This window comes from Enhydra lutris, unplaced genomic scaffold (genome assembly GCF_002288905.1).
Source record: "Enhydra lutris kenyoni isolate GAN:26980312 unplaced genomic scaffold, ASM228890v2 scaffoldscaffold9, whole genome shotgun sequence".
Classification (NCBI taxonomy): Eukaryota; Metazoa; Chordata; class Mammalia; order Carnivora; family Mustelidae; genus Enhydra; species Enhydra lutris.
This window is the reverse complement of record NW_019154093.1, coordinates 36,317,602-36,338,690: the sequence shown is the minus strand read 5'-3', so window position 1 is coordinate 36,338,690 and position 21,089 is coordinate 36,317,602. Positions and strand designations below refer to the sequence as shown.

At 38.2% G+C, this 21,089-nt stretch overlaps 1 protein-coding gene across 2 annotated transcripts; it reads left to right on the top strand.

Moving 5' to 3' along the window:
* The first annotated feature begins 236 nt into the window (after positions 1-236).
* On the top strand, positions 237-20,638 carry LOC111143374 (RPE65, retinoid isomerohydrolase). 2 transcript variants are annotated; one of them, XM_022497073.1, is made up of 14 exons: positions 237-292; positions 1,378-1,460; positions 3,078-3,228; positions 4,808-4,915; positions 5,018-5,159; positions 7,700-7,847; positions 9,033-9,114; positions 9,341-9,473; positions 9,581-9,720; positions 10,653-10,782; positions 18,328-18,442; positions 18,527-18,621; positions 18,725-18,836; positions 19,965-20,638. In XM_022497073.1, the coding sequence occupies exons 1-14, from the start codon at positions 282-284 to the stop codon at positions 20,114-20,116; spliced, it is 1,602 nt and encodes a 533-aa protein (XP_022352781.1). In that variant the 5' UTR covers positions 237-281; the 3' UTR covers positions 20,117-20,638. The 2 variants fall into 2 exon arrangements, with proteins under 2 accessions (XP_022352781.1, XP_022352780.1); XM_022497072.1 differs by having other exon boundaries at positions 18,328-18,621.
* The last annotated feature ends 451 nt before the right edge of the window (positions 20,639-21,089 follow it).

Sequence of the window (21,089 nt, the reverse complement as noted above, 5' to 3'; positions counted from 1 at the left end):
CCTTTCTTTCCAATCCACTTGTCATTCTCTTTGGGAAGGATTGAGGTCTCTGGAAAACAGCCAAAAAACTGTTATGGGAACGGCAAGCCCAAATAATGCTCCGGCATCAGGATGATCTGAGTGCTGAAAGCCACTTCTGTTCCCCTTCTCTCAGCTGAGGGGGTGGGAAAGCCCTAAGTCCTTTCAGAGAGACTTAGAAGGCATATAAAGGCCCCTGGTTGAGGACTCGCTTCCTCATTCTGCACTTGGTGCCAGAACTCTCAATCCACCACTGAGAGAAAATGTCCATCCAGTGAGTATCTCTGGGAGGTGTTTTTAAATGCCTTAGTGGGTCGATGGTAAATGGGCTATTTCAAGAGGTCCTGTTTCAAGTCCTATTTCCAGAGGACTGAAGGCCTGTTTATGGGAGGCCTTGGGTCTTGAAGGGGAGAATTTCTTCCTGTTTATATATTGAAGCAAATATCTAGAATTGGGGTCTAAATTACTGTGAGATTTTTGTGAATGGGCCTTGAAAGCAGTTGTGAGCATGAAGACTATAATGAGGCAGGCCTAGGTTGCAGCCATTTCCCAGGTGTGTGATTTTGGACTTAATGTTTCATAGTCTATGTTTTTCCATATATAGAATAAGCATTGTGGTATTGTGACATTTAAATGAGCTAATAGCATGCAAAATTCTTTTTATGGTGTGTGGCACATAGCAAGTGCTTAATAAAAGACAGCTATCATAATTAAGGACTCTGGTCATGGTTCCCACTCTGAGAGGTTATAAAATGAAGCCAAAGTGAAGAGGCAGGAAATAAACAAAAATATGAAACCGGAATCTCCCAGTCAGACTATTTTTAAAGAGTACCATAAGCTCCTGGAGATGGGTGAAGAAATAGGATGATAGGCACAGATGATGGTATAATATAGGTGAATAACAAAGAATAAGTTACTTGCCCCAAAAGCGGTCATCTCCCAACTCTTGGAGGGACACAGAAGAGGCAAGAGAATCAATGATGCTGTGCACTTAGAGTGGCAACAGGGCACGGTAATTCTGGGGGATGACCACTGAAGCAGCAAGATTAGTTGATTTATCATCCAAAACACGGGAAGACTGCAGAAGGCAGAATTGGGTCCACTGTGACATTAAAAGGGAGGTCATTCCTCCGACATCAAAGGTAGAGCACTGACCCAGCACCCCCGCAACCTGCCACTAGCAAACCTGACGACATTTCTGTCCTCCAGCAAAGTGTGTGCTCCCAGCAAAGGCTAGACTGGCAGTGGTGCTCTGACATTGAACCAGAGAATGCCTTTTCTCCTGGAGCTCTACCTCTGCCTCAGGGGACTTCTTGGAGTATCAACATGGGCTTCTTCTCGATTATTCCACCTTTTCAGAGTTGAACATCCTGCTGGTGGTTACAAGAAACTGTTCGAAACCGTGGAGGAACTGTCCTCGCCGCTCACCGCTCATGTTACAGGTTGGTCTCACCAGTCTTGAAACCATCTTCTCTTGCATTGTTGAGATCCCTTTTCCCTGGTTTTTTATTCATTGGCATCTCTCAGTGGTGGAGGTATGGGCTTTTTATGCCAGAAGCCCATTTCCTCTCATTTAGCTTTTATTTCCCTAAGCTAGAAATATGTTGCCCAACTGCAACTCCTTGGGACTGGGACTCCATCTTTGTCATCTTTAAACTGTCAGAGGCTAACTCAGTGCCTGGCATATAGTAAATATCCTAGAAATGCATGTTCCATTATCCATTCCAGTGTCTGGATAAGTGAGGGCCTGGTGACAAGCATCTGGAAATATTACAGTAAAGAGTGGTAGGTTTCGTGCCTGTTGATTTGCTTCCGAGTCAGACAGCTGCTCATTGCAGCTCCAGTATTTTACTGGCTGTGAACCTTGCAAGTTACTTAAACTTTCTGAGTTCCAGTTCCCTTACCTATCAAACTTTTTTTTATCAAACCTACCAACTTTTCATCATGGGGTTGTTGTGAAGACTGAATAAGATAACAGAAAGATTCACCTAGGATCCAACACAAAGCAATCAATAAGTGGTCATTATTAGTACTAGTGTTAGCATTATCCAAAAACACCATATGACCCATGCAACATCCCTGTTTGGATACAGAAAGTCTCTTCCCTCCTGTTTCTCCTTCTGTAAAATAAGAGAGAGGAGCCAAATGTTCTTTCTCTGCCAGATTCTGATGCTTACAATATAGGTTCTAGCAATCAAATTTATGTTGGGTCATTAGTTAAGTCATGCCTTCTTAAAGGTTTTATCAGAAACATACATTCTTAGGAAGCAGGCTGCAGAAATGGAACTGCAGAAAATAATCCTTCTGTTTAAAAAAATGGTAAGGATTAAGCAAACATTGCATTTTTCAAAGGATATGAGGGCACATATCTAACTGCTTAAAATGAAAGGCTTCATGGCCTTTGTTGTGTACCCCTAATTTTGCAGACAAAACTGAGCCCCAGAGATGGAACATGGCAAATCCTGAACCAGAATCCAGTCTCTGATTGCCTTGTGCAATTTCTCCTTCAGCAGGTTAATCTTCATATGGACAGTAGCACATACCCTCAAAGGAATATAGCTCTAGGCTTTAAAAAGCCAGTATTCTTGTTGTCATTTAAATGGTTTCTTCTATAGAAATACCTTTTTTTAGTGTTTTGATCCCTGTTCCTAATCCACCTTTCCTACACCTTACTCCATCAAAATACATCAAGAAATTTGACGTTTTTCTTAAAAGCGAGATGGTAAAAAGGCAAATATGTTGTTATCTGGGGAAATCTGGTGGGTGCAGAATCCCCTTTTCCTCAAGGTGCTTTTCCTTGTCTCCTTCCAACCCTTTATCCAAACTCAGGCATTGCAACGTTTCCCACCACTTGGTCTCCTAGTGAAAGGACAGTCAAGTCAGCAAGCATTTTGGAAGGGCTGCCCAGTGTGAGAGCTGGGAATGAAAATCATTGCCAGCTTTACAAAGAGGCTGCCCAATTGAGCTGCTAATATAATCACACACACACCCTTACCAGGGATGAGTCCAGCAAAGGGCTGGGCTAAGAAGCAATGTTCTATGTCTCACCTTCATCACAGGCAGGATCCCCCTCTGGCTCACTGGCAGTCTCCTCCGATGTGGGCCAGGACTCTTTGAAGTTGGATCTGAACCATTTTACCACCTGTTCGATGGACAAGCCCTCCTACACAAGTTTGACTTTAAAGAAGGACACGTCACATATCATAGAAGGTAAAGAATGCCAGGTCCTACTCCTCCTAGGGGTGGGGCCTAGCTCAGCACCTCCTCCTATGTGCTCCTCAACCTCTTGAATTCAAGAGGCTACTTATAGGTTTGCTTCCTCTCAGAATCCTGGCCCAGGACATTTGCATAGATACCTGGGAACTGTGAGATATTAAAAAAGAACCTAAGAACTAGGGCTTCCGGGTTCAATATGCTCAGCTTCAAATTTTATATCTACCAGACACCACTTGCCTAACTGGGCAAACTTTGGCAAGAAATTAATCTCTAATTCTTGGTTTTGTCATCTCTAAAATTCTACTTCAGGGTTCATTACAAGGATTAATTATTCATTATTAATTAATCATTAATAATGAATAATTAATTATTAATTAATTCCTGGGAAATAGGAAATATTCAGTAATAATAAGTTACTATTACTATAATTATTGTTATAATTATTAGACCATTGGTTCTCTTGACTATTTCCTTTTTTTAATAATCAGAAAGACCCTGGGTAGGAGGGAGGAGTGGGGCAAAGAGGGAAGGACCAAATTTTGTCATAATGATACAAGAGAAGTTTACTAAGAACAGAAGATTGGTGCTAAAAGGTTCCAAGGCCTAAGCCATCACTCCAAGTACCCATTAATACACAATAAATACTTTGCTTTTCCTGTAATATTCAGACCTGTTAGACGCTTTGTTGATCACCACAGGTATCAGGAATTCTGAAGAGACACCATAAGGAAGAGCAAATGAAGGCTTGAGGTAATCAGGATAATTCAGACTGTAACAGAAGAGAAATAGATCAGGTCAAGCAAAAATTTAGCTAAGAAGTCAGACAAAGCTTTCATATGCCCCCTAAAGACCTTGGTACTTTTTCTTCTCCATGACTTTGTTTCTTCATCTAGAAATTTTAAACTTTATTATATGCATTGGAAGAAATGCAAAATCAGATTTTAATTGGCTTTCCACATGAGAAATCCTAGGCAACGTATGGGATATGGTTACAGAGTTCTGTCTATACAAGATACTGGATTCAAGAACACCTACTTTTAAAACCAGCAAAATAAATTTTTAAACTGCAGGAAAAAAACAAAGAGTGACAAAAGGGAGATTGAAAGGACTGTAATTCAGCACACCATATTCTGTATTTCTCCGTTCAGTGTTAGGTTGATGGGTTATAGGCTACAGGAAGTCAGAGGTCCTCTGTGAACCACCCACAGAGGCTGCATAGTGTGATATGGAGAAATGCGTTTCCCAGCCCTGGCCAACTTGAGTTCTAACCCAGTTCTATGACATATGCCAATCACTTAATTGCTCTACTTGGACATCACAAGTCTAAGCCATGAGCCTCAATTTCCTTATGTCATTGTGAGGTTTATAAGACTTAAATTTAAGCTCATAGCACATTATCTCTTTCTCTCTCAGTCACCCTGAGAAAGTTACTGAACAATGCTCTACATTCTTCATGTTGTGGATTTATGGTTCCAACTTGTTAAGGACATATGGAATGACCATTCTCAGTTCCATATGGACCACACTGATTGTCCCTGCCTATGACCCTTTCCCATGTTTCCATGTCCTTCAGGTTCATCCGCACTGATGCTTATGTCCGGGCAATGACTGAGAAAAGGATTGTCATAACGGAGTTTGGCACCTGTGCTTTCCCAGATCCCTGCAAGAATATATTTTCCAGGTTACTGAAACTTGACTGCATGTTATTAAAGACATTTTACATTAGCCCTTTTCTCTCACAGCTTGAAAGTTACTGGGCTGAAAAATCCATTTGCTTCTGCAGGTTTTTTTCTTACTTTCGAGGGGTGGAGGTCACTGACAATACCCTTGTTAACATCTACCCAGTAGGGGAAGATTACTATGCCTGCACAGAGACCAACTTCATTACAAAGATTAATCCTGAGACTTTGGAGACAATTAAGCAGGTAGGACACAATGCTCTGGCAACACTGCTCAAGAAGTTAGAATTTGCAGTTTAGAATTAACTGCACTTTGGGGGAAAGAACATGAGACCCAGATAGATGAAGTTTCACCTCCTTGCTTTGTCATCAACTACTAACTATGTGACACAGGGCAAACTTTGTTTCTTATCTATGAAATTTTAAACATTTATTATACAGGTTGGAGGAAAACCTTATAAAATGCCTAACATATCCATTCATTCGTTCATTCATTCATTCATTCATTTGTGACACAAATATTGAGTCCCTTCCATATATCAGAACTTATACCAGATGCAAAGAATATATCAATAGGAGAGACAACCCAGGTAAGACAAGAATTTGGAATAAATTGTTTAGCTAATGGGAAGCTACTGCAAGTTTTTGCTTGGCGAAACAGTATAAGCAGAGCCATGCTTTAGGATATTTAATCTGGAAGCCATGCATAAACTGTATGGGAGGACAAAAGAGATAAGGGATAGCTGGGAGACAAGTTAGGTAGAATTTAAGATCAGAACTAGAAATTCAGTATAGTAGAAATGGAAAGGAAAAAACAGCCCCAACCCTAGGCCTCAATGTCACTAGCTAATTTATAATTCTCAGCAGACTATTTACTAAGACTTAACATATCCTCTTCAATAGCTCTCTCTTATTTTTAATGTATGTTTGCAATCATATAAGACTATGTGTTAGATCATTTGGAGAAGAACTGAAAATGAATTCTAAACCATTCATTTAACTCTGATGAGTGAATCTGTACTCAAATTGCTATGGTAATATAATTGCAAATGTAAAGTTCATGTAAGGCTCCAAAATAGCCTTTACTAGGGGGTCAAGTTTCATTGTGAGCCTCACCATGCCTTGACTTCATATAAAAATACAGTTTTAGAATTTGAGATTCTTTTATTAACTATTACTAAAATAGCCTCCTAATAAGTACCTTTGCCTCCAGCCTGATTCTCTTAAATACAACTTCCCTAATTCAGTAGAAGCAATTTTTCTCAAATGCAAGTAGAAATGTGTTTCTCTATCTGAGGCACCCACAGTTCCCAAGATAAAGTCCAAACAGGGCTTTGTGGCTGGCTGGTTCTTATTTTTCCTCCTCCATGCATACCTTTCACAGCAGCCATGTTTAATGACTAGTAATCCCCAAACAGCACCTGCTATTTCACAATTCAGTGCTTGTACATTAGGATTCCCACTCCCTGTAATATCTGTCTTCCTTCTCCACCTGGCTCTTACTTGTCTTTCCAAACATTAGTTGGAGTCATTGCCCTTGGGAAGCCTGGCCTAATCTCCCAGTCTGGGTTAGATGACCCTTCAGATACCGTTTTGCATTTACCAGCAATGTACTGTATTATATACCAGCTTATTGGTCTAACAGTGCTACCAAATAGAACTTTGTACAATGATGGCAGTGTTCTATATATGCATTGTCCCAGTCCTACTGAGTACTTGAAATATGGCTAATGTGACTGAGGAACTGAATTTAAAATTTTACCTAATCATAATCAATCCACATTAAATTACATGTGGCTACCATATTAGACAGCACAAGTCTAGACTCACGTTCTTGACCCTGGCACAGTAATCATAGAAGTTTAATGAGTATATGAGGAATGATTGAATGAATGAATGTCTATTCTATTATTTAAATAAAAATGCTAAAAACTCCCTTTAAAACATATTCTCCTAATTAAATAGAAAGAATTTTGGATAAATATATACCTCATCAATTATCCATTCAATAAATCTGTATTGAGTAGGTCACAGGTAGAAATTCTAGTGCTGATTTTGCCAGCATGTGGCTCTGTATCCTAGAAAAAGTCACCTGACCTCTCTTGGACTTCAATTTCTCTTTCTGTAAACAGAGAGATTTATGCTAGATTTGTGATTCTGAATTTCCTATGAGACTCCAAATTGAATTAAAGTGCTAAATCTTTTCTCCAAAAACATTTGCATTTTAATTCCAGGAGATTCATGGTTCTCCTGAAGTCTATTTAGGTTGACTCTATACTAAATAGAATCCTGGGATTTCTTACACTTCCAAATTTATACTCTGTGCAAGCCACTGGATTTGGTATTTAGGTTATAGTGTACAAAATTGCCATTTTCATAAAATAAAAATTATTGTATATCTCAGCAATCTCACACAATTCATCTAATACAATAAGGGGGATATAAAGAAATCCCAGGATTCACATTATCAGTTTGAGGGCAAGTTGCATGTGCAGAAGGAAAGTAACTAACCAGAGCAGTGTATGGGGTACATGGAAGAACACAGTCAGGAAGATCTCCAAGATTTCAGAGGTGTGGGGGAATCAGCATGAGGGTCAGAAGAGAGCTCTGCACTATCAACAAGAATTCAGGCAGACTTGAAAGAGGGTAGAACCCAGGGAGATGGAAAAAAAAGAGAAAATGTGCTTTGGGTGAGGATACAAGTGGCAGCCGTAAGGTCAGGCCTAGGGACAAGGGGTAATACAGCCTTTCTCTTTACATGGATGACATCTGCTCTGCTTCCCTAGGTTGATCTTTGCAACTATGTGTCTGTCAATGGAGCCACTGCTCACCCCCATATTGAAAGTGACGGAACTGTTTACAACATTGGTAATTGCTTTGGGAAAAATTTTTCAATTGCCTACAATATTGTAAAGATCCCTCCACTACAAGCAGGTCAGTTTACCAATTTGACTCTTCTTAAAACAAGTATCTATATTGTGAGAATTACTGGAAATGGGATACCAGATCAGACTATCAGGATCGCACTATAGATGCACAGTTAAATTCCTTTCAGATTGCCTTTTGCACCATCCTCCAGGGACCAATGCCCAGAAGCATCATAGCAGAAAATGACGACTTGGAAACATAGAAAGCAAGTGGCCAAATCGTATTCTACAATGTTTCAAAAATGTAGTGTATATTAGTATCTAATCATGTAAGAGTTAGATTCAAGTTCAGGAAATACTTACTGAGCTCTTGTTCATGTGCCAAGCAAAATTAAATTTCTAAACAAACATGTGTATGCATAATAGCACACACACATATATGAGAGGGTACTAACTATTTTGTGTGTGTTTAATTCTCAAAGCCACAAACAAACCTATTAACTCATACTAATATTATGGAGGAAGAATACTAAAACAGAAAAGAGAGTCCTCTTCAGAATTCTCCATTCATCCTTCATTCATTGCCAGAAATTTGATAACCATCTTGGCGACAGAATTATTTGAACATATATGGATTTTTGTTTGGTATTGCATAGCCTGGATCTTAAGGTGTGGTCCCTGGACCAGCAGAATCACTTGGAAAGCTGCTAGAAATCCAGAGTCCCACCCATGGTTGACTAACGGAGAAATTCTGGGTGTGGGCCCACAGTTACTATTTTAAGAACCTCTTTCTGCGATTCTGATGTACACTAAGGTTTGAAGACCACTGACATAGTAGGAAACAAACTTTTCTGTGCATAAGAATTACTGTACAGAACTAATGACACAAACCTACATACATGACACTTTATAGGTAACTTAAGAGATTACGAAAGGCATTTTGAGCATACTACTGTGTGCTGACTTGGCACCTACCAGTTGTTAAGAGGCGACTCCACTGTCCTCTGCCTGCCACAACACTGAGTACACTTTTCCAAATCTGCTGCTGTTTGGATTTTCCTGGGTGACTGCAGCTTCACATGAAATTTCCCTAAGAAATGCCAATGACTGAGAAAATGAAAATAAGCTCTAAAAACAAAAAATCAAGATCTGAAAATGTATTTCTTTACTTGCATAAGCTGTTCTGAATGCATTGTATTAAAAGAGAAAAAAAGAGGCTTTTCCAAAGCCTTTTAAAACCACTTTATTTCAGACAAGGAAGATCCAATAAGCAAGTCAGAGGTTGTTGTACAATTCCCCTGCAGTGACCGATTCAAGCCATCTTACGTCCATAGGTAATTTGAAGGCCTGCTATGAATCTTCAGGAAAACTCAAGTTTAAAGATTTGCTTTGCCTACCTTTGATACCAATCCTGATCACGACATTTCCTTGCAGAAACCTAAATTTAAATGTAATTAGTTTCATGTAGGCACTGTTGATTCATACCTCATGTGCACATATTTCTTTGTGGTTTGAGAATCAGTCCTTCCCATTCACAAGTCTATTTGTGTTTCTGAACAGTTTTGGTTTGACTCCCAACTATATTGTTTTTGTGGAGACGCCAGTCAAAATTAACCTGTTCAAGTTCCTTTCCTCATGGAGTCTTTGGGGAGCCAACTACATTGATTGTTTTGAGTCCAATGAAACCATGGGGGTAAGTCATGCATTTATTTGTCACGTTTAGGATTCTGAAGATGGCGTTTCATAATGTATACTGTTTTCCTTTTTAAATGCATCAAAATATTTTCCTCACTTTTCAAGGTTTGGCTTCATATCGCTGACAAAAAAAGAAGAAAGTACCTCAATAATAAGTACAGGACCTCTTCTTTTAATCTCTTCCATCACATCAATACTTACGAAGACAATGGGTTTCTGATTGTGGATCTCTGTTGCTGGAAAGGGTAAGAAAGGACATGTGATAATGTTACATCCCCAGTCATGCCTAGAAATTAGGGGCCTTTTTCAGAGATGCTGCTCTCAATATTTAATATGAATTACAGCTTTAAAAAAAAATGCAAGAAGTATGCTTAAGTCACAGAATATAATTGAAAAAGCAGTAGGGAGGCTAGTTAATCAGAAGCACTTGCAAACTGAACATCAAAACCATGGCTAGTGATTGAAAACTGATCAGGTCTATGAACTTGAGCTGAAAATCAGAGATGCTATGACCTGATAAGTGAATTTAAACTTAACCTCACTGCAACTTGACATGTTCCCTTGCTGGGGCCTTGAACTCCACCCACTCTAGGTTTGGGAGAAAGAGGCATGCTTTCTTGAGAATAATACCACTAAAAAGACAGTAGCCCCTAAAGACACAGAATGATGATGGAGAAACAGAGCAGAAAGTATCAAAAGCTGCTGTTATTTAAACATATCGGTGAGGCAGATTTGTTTTGTTTGGTTTGGTTTTCATGCAGCATGGACAGGAGAAAATGGCTCTAATATACTTGGGTCATTAGCATTTCCTGGGTAGGAGAATAAAGAACAGGCAGGTTGGGACGCCTGGGTGGCACAGTCAGTTAAGTGTCCGACTCTTGGTTTCAGCTCAGGTCCTCATCTCAGGGTCATGGGATCAAACCCGACCTCAGCTCTATACTCAGCTCAGCTCAGAGTCCACTTAAGAGTCTCTCTCTCTCTCTCTCTCTGCCCTTCCCCCGTTTCCATACCCCTTATCCCATGCTCATTCACCCACTCTCTCTCTCTCTCTCTAAAACAAATAAATAAATCTTAAAAAAAAAAAAAAAAAAAGGAACAGGCAGGCACTTGTTCTTTTAAAAGGCATGGATCATCTCTCTGGAATTATTTGCTCATGTCTGACTTCTTACTTTTGCAGATTTGAATTTGTTTATAATTACTTATATTTAGCCAATTTACGTGAGAACTGGGAAGAGGTGAAAAAAAATGCCAGAAAGGCTCCCCAGCCTGAAGTGAGGAGATATGTGCTTCCTCTGAATATTGACAAGGTAACTGCCCTCTACACAGATTTCAGATATATCCAGATTTGTTCTCCTGCCTTATGTTTATACATAAAATCTTGAAACTTCAGAGCTGGAAAGAACTTTAAAAATACACTAATTTAAAAATACACTAATTCAACTCCCCTCATTTAACAAATGAGGAAACTGGAGCTTAGAAGAGTGACATGACTTAGCAAAAGCCAAGTGCAGCAGAGCCAAATTAAAAAACCAGGTTTTGATGCTATATCTGCTGTTCTTTCATTTGTAAAATCCTTTCAAAATATATTTTCTCAGTGAATAGCGCAGACCACTGATTCTTAGGATCCTCTATCAATAATATAAATAATTTAAGTTATTTGAAATTATAAAGAAATGAAGGATTAAAAAGTACTCTTTTAGGGAAATCAGCCCATTATTTTGATTTTCTGCAAACCTTCGAAAAATATCAGTAGAGGACAAACATCATCAATAGCCTTTGGTGGTCATCTTTTTATTTCTACTTTTTCTTCCTTGTATTCAGTGGCTGTCTTTTTAGAATATTAGACTAACATCAAGAAGTTTTTGTGTGATAGAATCCCAGTCAAAACCAAGACAAATAGAATTTTCACAATGGATACATGAGCATACACTGTCATTTGTGTACATATGAGATATATACACAAAAATGGGTAAGGCAGCTACATGGAATGTAAAACACTGTACTCAAAGCTAGATCAAATATAGTGGAAAATAAACCCAATTTAGAACTAGACACTACAGCTCTTAAGCAAGTTTGTAAACTCTATAAGGATAAGAAAGGAAGAGGAAGTTGAGGTGGGGCATTAGGTAGTTAGTTAAATGAGCTTCTTCAAAAGCAGAGAGGTGTTAATAAACCAAACTTAATGTAGAAATACAAAGTGGTTGGTAGAGCTGGTTCATTAGAAGCAAAGGAGAGATGGGCATTGGGCAGAGGGACTGGAAAGAAGGTTGGAATGATATTGTATGAGGCTTTAAGTACTCTAACTTTGCCCTTGGGAAGCAGATCTCTAGTACATAGCTGAGTGTCTACAAAATACCAAATGAATGAGTCTAATGATTTTAGTAAAATTTTATTTTACTAGTGATGAGAAAATCACAATCATCTTTAAATTAAGATCACTTAATTTAAATATGACTTACCTCACTCTCTTCACATCCAAGAATAGGAAAAAGGAAAGATTTTCATAAACATGTAGTCATCACTGCCTGAAGAAAGACCACCCAATAATGAAATAGAGAACCTCGGTGACAAAAAAATGTTTAATGTCATCCTAGACCCTTCTTTCACTCTCTCCCAATAGTTATGAACTAACCACTGTTAACACAACATTGTATGACTTATTCCAGTGGGTACATCACGAGGATATGCTCTTGTTCTCCAGGAACTCATTACCTAGTGTATTGGGGAGGAGGAAGGTGATTTGGCAATGATAACACATGTTGGCATGAGACAAGTCGTGGGAAGGAAGCATAGAGTACTTTGGCTCTTCAGACAATGAACGGTCATACTTGTTTGGAGAGATTCATGAAACACAGTCATTTGCAATATTCTGGCAGAAGATACTGAAGCACATCAACTTAAGACAGGAGGCATAGTTTGAGAAAAGACAGAAGTGGGGCGGGGCAGAAGAGCAGAGGGAACTGACTGCAATCCAATTAGAACATAAGCACACATAGTGGACTAAATGAGGTGGGATTTTTAAAAATTTTAAAAAGCAAACTTGTAGTCTTCAAAAGCTTTAAGGCCAGGCTAAGAGGTTGTACTTTATTTGGCAGTGAAAGTCTCTGAACAGAAGAAAACCGCATTCAGAGCTGGTGGAATGGGTACCAGGTGTGCTGACTTTCATGGCTCTCTCTTCAACTAAATGCCTGGCTTCCCCAGGCAAGTCACTCAACCACTCTAAGTTCAGTTGCCTGCTCTGAAACCTAGCTAAATTGGACTAAATAATAACGAGGGTCATTTGCACCTTTAAAAACTTAATTTTCTAAAATAAGTCTGTGTTGTGCCTAAGTGATACTGGAAGTGTAGAAAGGACAGAGATAGGACCCTGGAGTAGAAGACAGTAAATTCATTCAGGCAGGCAAGAGAATAATGTAGTGATCCTAGGAAGAGGCAAACATGGATGAAAATAAGAGTTCCTCTAGGTGGAATTAAAAGGGTCTTGCATTTGATTGGACTGCAGAATGAATTAAATCTTAGACATGCAAAATATCATAGAGATCCCGTAAGCCTACATGTCTAGAATAGTGATACTTTTGGAAATAGGGATATTTCCAAATAGGGATATTCCAATATAGGCAGATCAGGTATGGAGAAAAACATGAAGCGTAGAACTATCAGGAAGGGAAAGGATAAGGAGGTTCACTTCAAGTCATACAGAGCCAGGCTTGAGTTTTAGCTCTGCCACTTACTAACTGAGTGATTTAACCTTAAATTTCCTTCTCTCTATCTATAAGGAGAAACACTGAACCTTTTTAAATGTCCTTTTCCTAATTTATACCCATCTTACAGAGTTTTTGTGGCTGATATATGAATTGGTATATGTTAATTATTAAATAACGCCCTTGAAAAAAAATATAGCCCTTGACATAAAGTAAATATCAAATAAATATCCCCTATCATCATCAGCAACAACAACAAAATCAGTATCAAAACATCTTCATGAAAGATACCTCATAGGCTTCTACACATCAATGAAGGACCTTGTGAGGTCAATCAGGGTTGATAGTTACTGATGTTGAAATGATGATCAAATATATGAGATTAGATAGATGAGACTGCTAGCAAGGAGAAGTCATACTTTAGAATAAATTTTAGAAAAGAAACATACACATTTGCTTATTTTAAAAATGAAGAATTTGATAGCCTAGAAAGACCGAGAAAAAAAAAGGTTAGCCAGACACGGAAGTTTGGGAGGTCTCATGTAAGAAAGTACAAAAAAGAGGAGCGAGGAAGAGAGAGAGAGAGATAGAGAGATAGAGAGAGAAAGTCACCAAATAGCCCTACCTGGAGCTAAGAGGGAAAAAAATCCCACATTGGATAGGGCAAGAGGGTTTCATCAGTGCCCCTTGCTATAGGCAAGTTAAAAAGGATGAAGACCAAAAGTCAAATACCAGATTTGGTGATCTCCAACAGATGAGGTTGAGAGAGGGAGAAATCAGGACTCAAAGGTCAGCAACTGGTAGGATGTGGGAGCAGTTACTGTAAGTCCACACTTCGAAAAATGTGGCAGGGAAGGGGAAAATCGGTCATAAATTGGGAGGAGAGGTAAGAAAGATATTGAGGGAAGGGCTAAGGAGAGGAAAGAGTATAAGATGAGTGAAGTTTCCAGTTTACTAATTAGATAATGGTAGTATCTTTAAAATATGTCTTTATATTTTTTTGAATAGGTGGTACATTTAAATAGTCAAAAATCAAAACGATATGCAGAGGTACACACTGGGAAATCTCACTCCATCCTCCACCTGCATTCAGTCTGTACCATCCCCGTTCACTCCCTATGTGTAACTTTTCATGTTTTTCCTTTTCTTTGGTTTGTTTATGCAAATATAAGAAAAATATATATATATATATATTATTTCCCATTCTCATACACAAAAAGTTATTTTCTATATCCACTGTTTTCGTCCCTGCTTTCTTCATTTAACAATATATATGCTAAAGATCTTGCTGTTTTCAACTACACGGTGTTCTTTCTGTAAACATACCCAAGTCTCTCATTGCTGCACAACAGAATTGTTTCCAATCTTTGGCTATTACCAATAATGTGATAAGGAATAACTTTGTATGTATGTCATTTCGTACATTCACAGATATATGAATAGATTAGATCCTCAGAAATGAGATTTTGGGTTAAAGGAAAAATGCATCTGTTAAAAAAAAAAAGTGGGTGGGTAGCAAAAATGAGGAGCTAGTTTGTTGGGGAAAGCAAGAATAATGTTAAAGATGTCTTACATAAAAATTTTAATTTAGTAATAGAAAAAATAAAATAGAATGAAGATAATCAATTTAAACTTACAAGTATATAGATAATATGTCTGATGTAAGCATTTGATCTCTTCTTCCCCAAAACACAACAAAGTGCCTTGAGGTTCTATTTCACAAAATCTCATAAAATTCTCATCATTTCTGTATTTGCTCCTTACCTCCTATCCCTTCCCTATCTTAAGAATCTTTTATTTCCTCTTAATCAATGATACACCCTCAGAAAAATCCCCTCTATCCTCTTTTCAAAATGTTCCTTTCACATTCTTTACTTTAAAACCAAACGTGGGTAAGAGCGATGAATCACAGACCCGTACCCCTGAAACAAATAATACATTATATGTTAATTAAAAAAAAAAAAAAAACCTGGGACCACCTGCATGGCTCAGTCAGTTAAGTGTCTACCTTCGGCTTGGGTCATGGTCTCAGGGTCCTGGGATGGAGCTCCACGTCTGTCTCCAAGTTCAGTGGGGAGCCTGCTTCTCCTTATCCCCACTGCTTGTGCTCTCTCAAAGAAATAAATAAAATCTTTAAAAAACAAAAACAAAAAGCAAAAACCTGCCTCTCTCCTAAAGACACTGATCTCTCCAGTCTCTTCCTACAGCCCTTATACCTCTTGACCTGGGGTTACTGTAGGTATCTGTTCTACTTCTCTGTTTCCAGATTCACTGTTCCTTCCATCCACTCTTAATATATTCCAATTTTAATCTCATTTCAGCTAATCTCAATTCAGCTAAGGGATATATACATATATTCACCCCTCATTACTGTTGTTGTCTATGAACCACCACTGCCTCACTTCCCTTCTTGGCCCAATGTCACACTCCCCAGATCTACTGACTCTTGGTCATTTCCATATACACATCATAGGTGATTCTTCCAACAACCTGGCCTCTCAGTTCCTTGACCTCTTCCACTGATCTTGTCCTCCATTCTATGTCAACTACTCACTCCCCATAGTCATACACTTGACCCTGCCATTACCTATGACTGTGCTTCTTCCATAATCTTAGTTTCATGCATGATATGCTCTGACTACCACCTTCTATCTTTCAAGATCACTTGCCCTACTATGATTCCCACCAGAAACCTCCAATCCCCTGAACTTACTACCTTCTTAACATACCTCACTCCCCTGAGAACTTACTTTTCCTCATTACTTAACTAAAATTCCATTGTCAACAATTTCAATCTTATATAGATTCTCACTTCTCTTGCCTCCTTCTTACTTTATTGAACTCATTTGTCAAAACAACAATTCCCCCTAGTTAAATCCAACTCTCCACCCACTCTACACTTGTATCTCTAAGGATGAAATTAAGTGCTGAAAACACACAATCATGTTAATTAGTTCATTTTTAAATATATGACCACAAACCTCACCGCTACATTTCTCAACTTCATTTACTCTCCCACTTTGCTAGTTAAGTATTTCACACCCTCCCCTCTTCAATCTTCTAACACCTCCCACCTCCACACTCATACTCAGCTGATGGCTCTGCTTCCTATTTTATTGAAACAAATGAAAGAAATCAAAAAAGAACGTTAGACTCCTGCCACCACATATACCCGCCCACCAGCATCTGTACTTGTATTGAATTATCTATCATCCCACCCAGAACTAGTCCTTCCCATTTTCCCTTCCTTACCCACTCAAGGACATCACTCAAGTGATTCTCTTCCCTCTCCTTTATCATTACTTTCCCTTCTTTCTCATTTGGTCACTCATATCATGCTATTATTTTGCCCTCTTACAAAATCCTTCTCTTGACTCTTCTTGCCCCCACGAGCTATCTTCATTCTTTTTTTTATAGACCCCTTAATGTCGGAGGGCATCAGAACTCAGCCCTTCATTCTATCTTCTGTTTGTACATTCCCTCCCTTTGTAAAGACTCATGCTTTAAAGCAGCCTACATTTACATTTCAACTTACCTTTCAATTCAAGATTTATATATGCTACTGTGAATTCCATGTCTCCCTTTGAATGTCTAATAGACCTCTCAAGCTTAATAAGATGAAATCTAAATTTCTTCTCTTCCTCTACCAAAAAAATTTACCCCACCTGCAGCAGTCCCCATCTTTGTTGAGACAGCTTCAACAATGAATTTTCAGGCCAAATACCTTGGAGTAATCCCCGACGTCTGTCTTAAGTTCATGCCTCTTCCCTACCTCATAGCCTATCTATCAGGAAAACCTCATGGCTCTGCCTTCCACTTCTCACTGACTCCAGTGCTACTAGCCTAGTCTGAACTACTCTCTTCTTTTGACTAGACCACTGGACAGACTGGTGTCCCCATTTCTGCTCTTGCATCCCTCTACTCCCAAGGGTAGTCTCAAGAGAACAGCCAGAGCAATTCTTTTAAATATTATAGCATGTCAATCCTCTGCCCCAAATCATTCTATGGCTTCCCATCTCTCACTCAGAGAAAAAGACCAAGTCCTCCCAATGACCTAAAAAGCTGTACACAATCTCTCCTCTACATTCCTCTCCTGTTTCTCTTCCCCAGGCTCAGAAACAGTTGCAGCCACACCAGTTTCTTGAATGTTCTTCAAGCACATTTGGCATCCTCCTACCTTAGGCCTTTACGCTGTTTTCTTTGTGTAAATGTTCTTCCCTAGATATCTATGCTGTTTGTTTCTTCACTTCCTACAAGTTTTGTCCCAAATGTCATCTTTTCAAGGAGGCCCACCCTGACCACCTATTAAAATTATAACTCACCTACACCTCACACTTTTGATCCTCCTAACTCCACTGTATTTTTTCTCCCCATACTCATGATATATTATATACTTTATTAATTGTATTAAATGTTTACATCCCCAAATAAGAATGCAAGCTTCAGGAATCTGATTCTGTGAATTCTTCCAAACATCTAGGATAGAGTTGAGCACAAAACATGTATTCAAGTATTTGATACAGGTATTAAAAAATAAATGTGTTCTTAGAAAGAGCTCATGGTATGCATTCCTTTCACATAAGAATCTGAAAACCACCAGGCAGGGTGAGGGAGTGACAAGAGATCTTAGACAACATCTGCTCCAATAGTTTTCTTATATGCATTTTTTTCTTTTTGACAACAGAACTGTATGTTTTTTTTTTTTCCAAGCAAAATCAAAATATATCCTAATTGTAAGTGAGATAAACACTATAAATGAATCCAAAGAGTTTGAAGTCCTTTGCTGGTCTTAAAAAAAAAAAAATTTCTCAGAGGCCCTTCCTCAGAGCCTTACATTTTCTTTAAGGACAATCTCATTGTACAGATGTGAAGGCCTACAGGGCCTAGAGGTTACATGACTTTCCCAGTGATGCACAGACAGTGACCAACACAGGTACAGGCAATTGTGTTGCTGGCTTACCTTTCTATACCATTCTAAAAGAAATGCATACCATGAGCTCTTTCTATAGCTATAGCTTTTTGTACTGCTCCTCCCTACACATTGACTTAAGAAACAAAAAATGCAGGAGACAAAACTCGGGAAGACTGAATTTATGGCTGCTTGATTTTTCTTTCCTTCTCACTGAGGTGTCTGTTATCCTTTTTCCTTAGGCTGACACAGGCAAGAACTTAGTCACACTCCCCAACACAACTGCCACTGCAATTCTGTGCAGTGACGAGACCATCTGGCTGGAACCTGAGGTTCTCTTTTCAGGGCCTCGCCAAGGTGAGATTGATTTAGAGAGGGAACAAATTGTCTTTTTCAGAGATTTTTTTCAGAGTTTTCCTAAGCATGTTCTCTATTTTGTAGCATTTGAGTTTCCTCAAATCAATTATCAGAAGTATGGAGGGAAACCTTACACGTACGCATATGGACTTGGTTTGAATCACTTCATTCCAGACAGGGTAATTAATCCATCTTACCTAATACTAGAAAAGTAGTTTGAGTCATATACTAGTCAAGTAAAGCCCATCGACTGATTAACTGATTTTTGTTTCTCACAAGCAGCTCTGTAAGCTGAACGTTAAAACTAAAGAAACGTGGGTATGGCAAGAACCTGATTCATATCCATCAGAACCTATCTTTGTTTCTCACCCAGATGCCTTGGAGGAAGATGATGGTAATGAAAGCAATGGATGTGTCTGAACACTTTCTTTTTATTGGAGTTCTATATGCTAGTGCATTAGGAGTCACAGTGATTACTCCCTTATGTCCAGATATGATCCTTAATACTACTGAATTCAATGCAGCATGAAAGAATTTAAGCTTATTAGAAAATGAGTTTCATCTTGTGGCCAAGCTCATTGATTACTCATGGGAAAATGTTAAAGCACCATCTGGTGTCATAATGGAACATCAATGTCTGCTCTAGATGAAGGCGGGAAGGATGAAGAAAGAACAGCATGAATTCAAGGGTGTTGCCTTTCCTGACCTAGATAAATTTCTGAAAAAGGATAGAGTTTGAAGGAGAGAAATTGAGTATTCTAACAGATCAAAGAGAGTAAGAATGGGGCTTTGTGCCTCTGCTTTGGGTTTCTTCTTTTAGTAAGCTAGAGCCATAGCCTATAACACAGTCATTCAATGACAAAGCATCAGTCTTTGTTAACTATTGATTAGCTGGGACAGGAAGGTAGATGACACCATCTGGGATTAAAATTTGGAAAGCCACAGAGAAATGAGTAAAAGAACTATGGAGCCATTTCCTGCTAAATGATTTTACATATACAGTCCATCTGGACAAAACTGCAAAGGGTTTGTTCACGTTTTGTTGGATGGAAGTAAGCTTCTAGCTAGGTCTTAGAAAGTACAGAAATAATATACCTTACTGCTTTCAAAGCCTTTTAATATATTTTTTCACTTGATTGTCACAACACTTTTTTTTTGTAATAGGTTATGTTGAATCTTATGTTACAGACAAGAGCACAGATCTATTCATCAATAGGAATTTAATGAACACCTACTATGTCCTAGTAATTGGAGTAGCTATTGAAAATCAACAGTGGATAAGACAGATATGGTCACTCCCTTTCTGGAGCTTACAGTCTAGGGAACATAAAGAGTTTGAAAGATCCATTCAGAGTGGTGATATAGACAGATGGTGGATGAGTCAGGGCAAGATATCAAATGATATGGTTTTCTTTATTTGTTAATGTCAATACCTCCTATATTATTTCAGTGACATTTAGCCTATGGTCCTGGGCTTTTTTTTTTTTTTTTTAACATTGCCTTATTTACTTTTGATTAACAGGTGTAGTTCTGAGTGTGGTGGTGAGCCCTGGGGCAGGACAAAAACCTGCTTATCTTCTGATTCTGAATGCCAAGGACTTGAGCGAAGTTGCCAGGGCTGAAGTGGAAATTAACATCCCTGTCACCTTTCATGGATGGTTCAAAAAATCCTGAGCACATTCTAGCACATTATATTTCTATTGACAAAACCAGAAAAACAGTCGGGTCTGCAATCAAATTCTGTTCAATTTTAGGCTGCTGTATTACATCGTTTAACTTGCAGATGCACACAATTTTGCAATATTTTACAGAAAGCACAGAGTTTAGCAAGCAATTCCTTAAAAAAAAAAAAAGCAGCACAAATTTTAGATAATCATACTCTCTCTGTGAGACAGGCGGACCATAACTAAAAACTCTTTATATATTTATCGATCAAATAGAAAATAAATGTGGATTTATTAACCTTTTTTTCCCTACTGTAAAAGTATATTTTAGGTATCTATCTTCTCCAATTATTTTTTAACACTTAAAAGCCAAAGTTCTCTACAACTGATTTGTATATGGCTTCCCTAAGGCAAGGTAGTACCATGCAAAAAGGCTTAATTACTAAATGTCAGACCAAACTTTTTCACAATCAGGGACTATCATCTAAGAGTAATCCTAGTAATAAGTATATGTATATATAAATATATTACTGTTCCAAGATTCTCAAGCTTTATGAATTTTAACATTTCCATTCAATATAGGCAATTACTGATTATTTCTGATTTTACAATAAAGCCTATCTCTAATCAACTGACAGCTCTAATGAAATAACATTGCAGAGATAAGTTATCTATTAAAAGCTTACATAACATCAAAGCACTTACATATAGTAGTGACTATATGTAATAATATAGATAATTTTTGAAATACTTACAAATATAATTTCTACTTAAAATCAGAGTATAAGATAATGTCAAGGGGTTATACTATGTTGCCTCATGTTTAATTATATATAAGCACTGTGCAATCAGCTGACCTAAGCAAAAGACAAAGAGAGAAAAAGAGAAAATATTAAAATTAGTATTCTGATATTAATACATTTAAGTACTTTTATTTTAAAAATTATTCTCTTACTGCTACATGTTGCAAAAAATGGAGATTG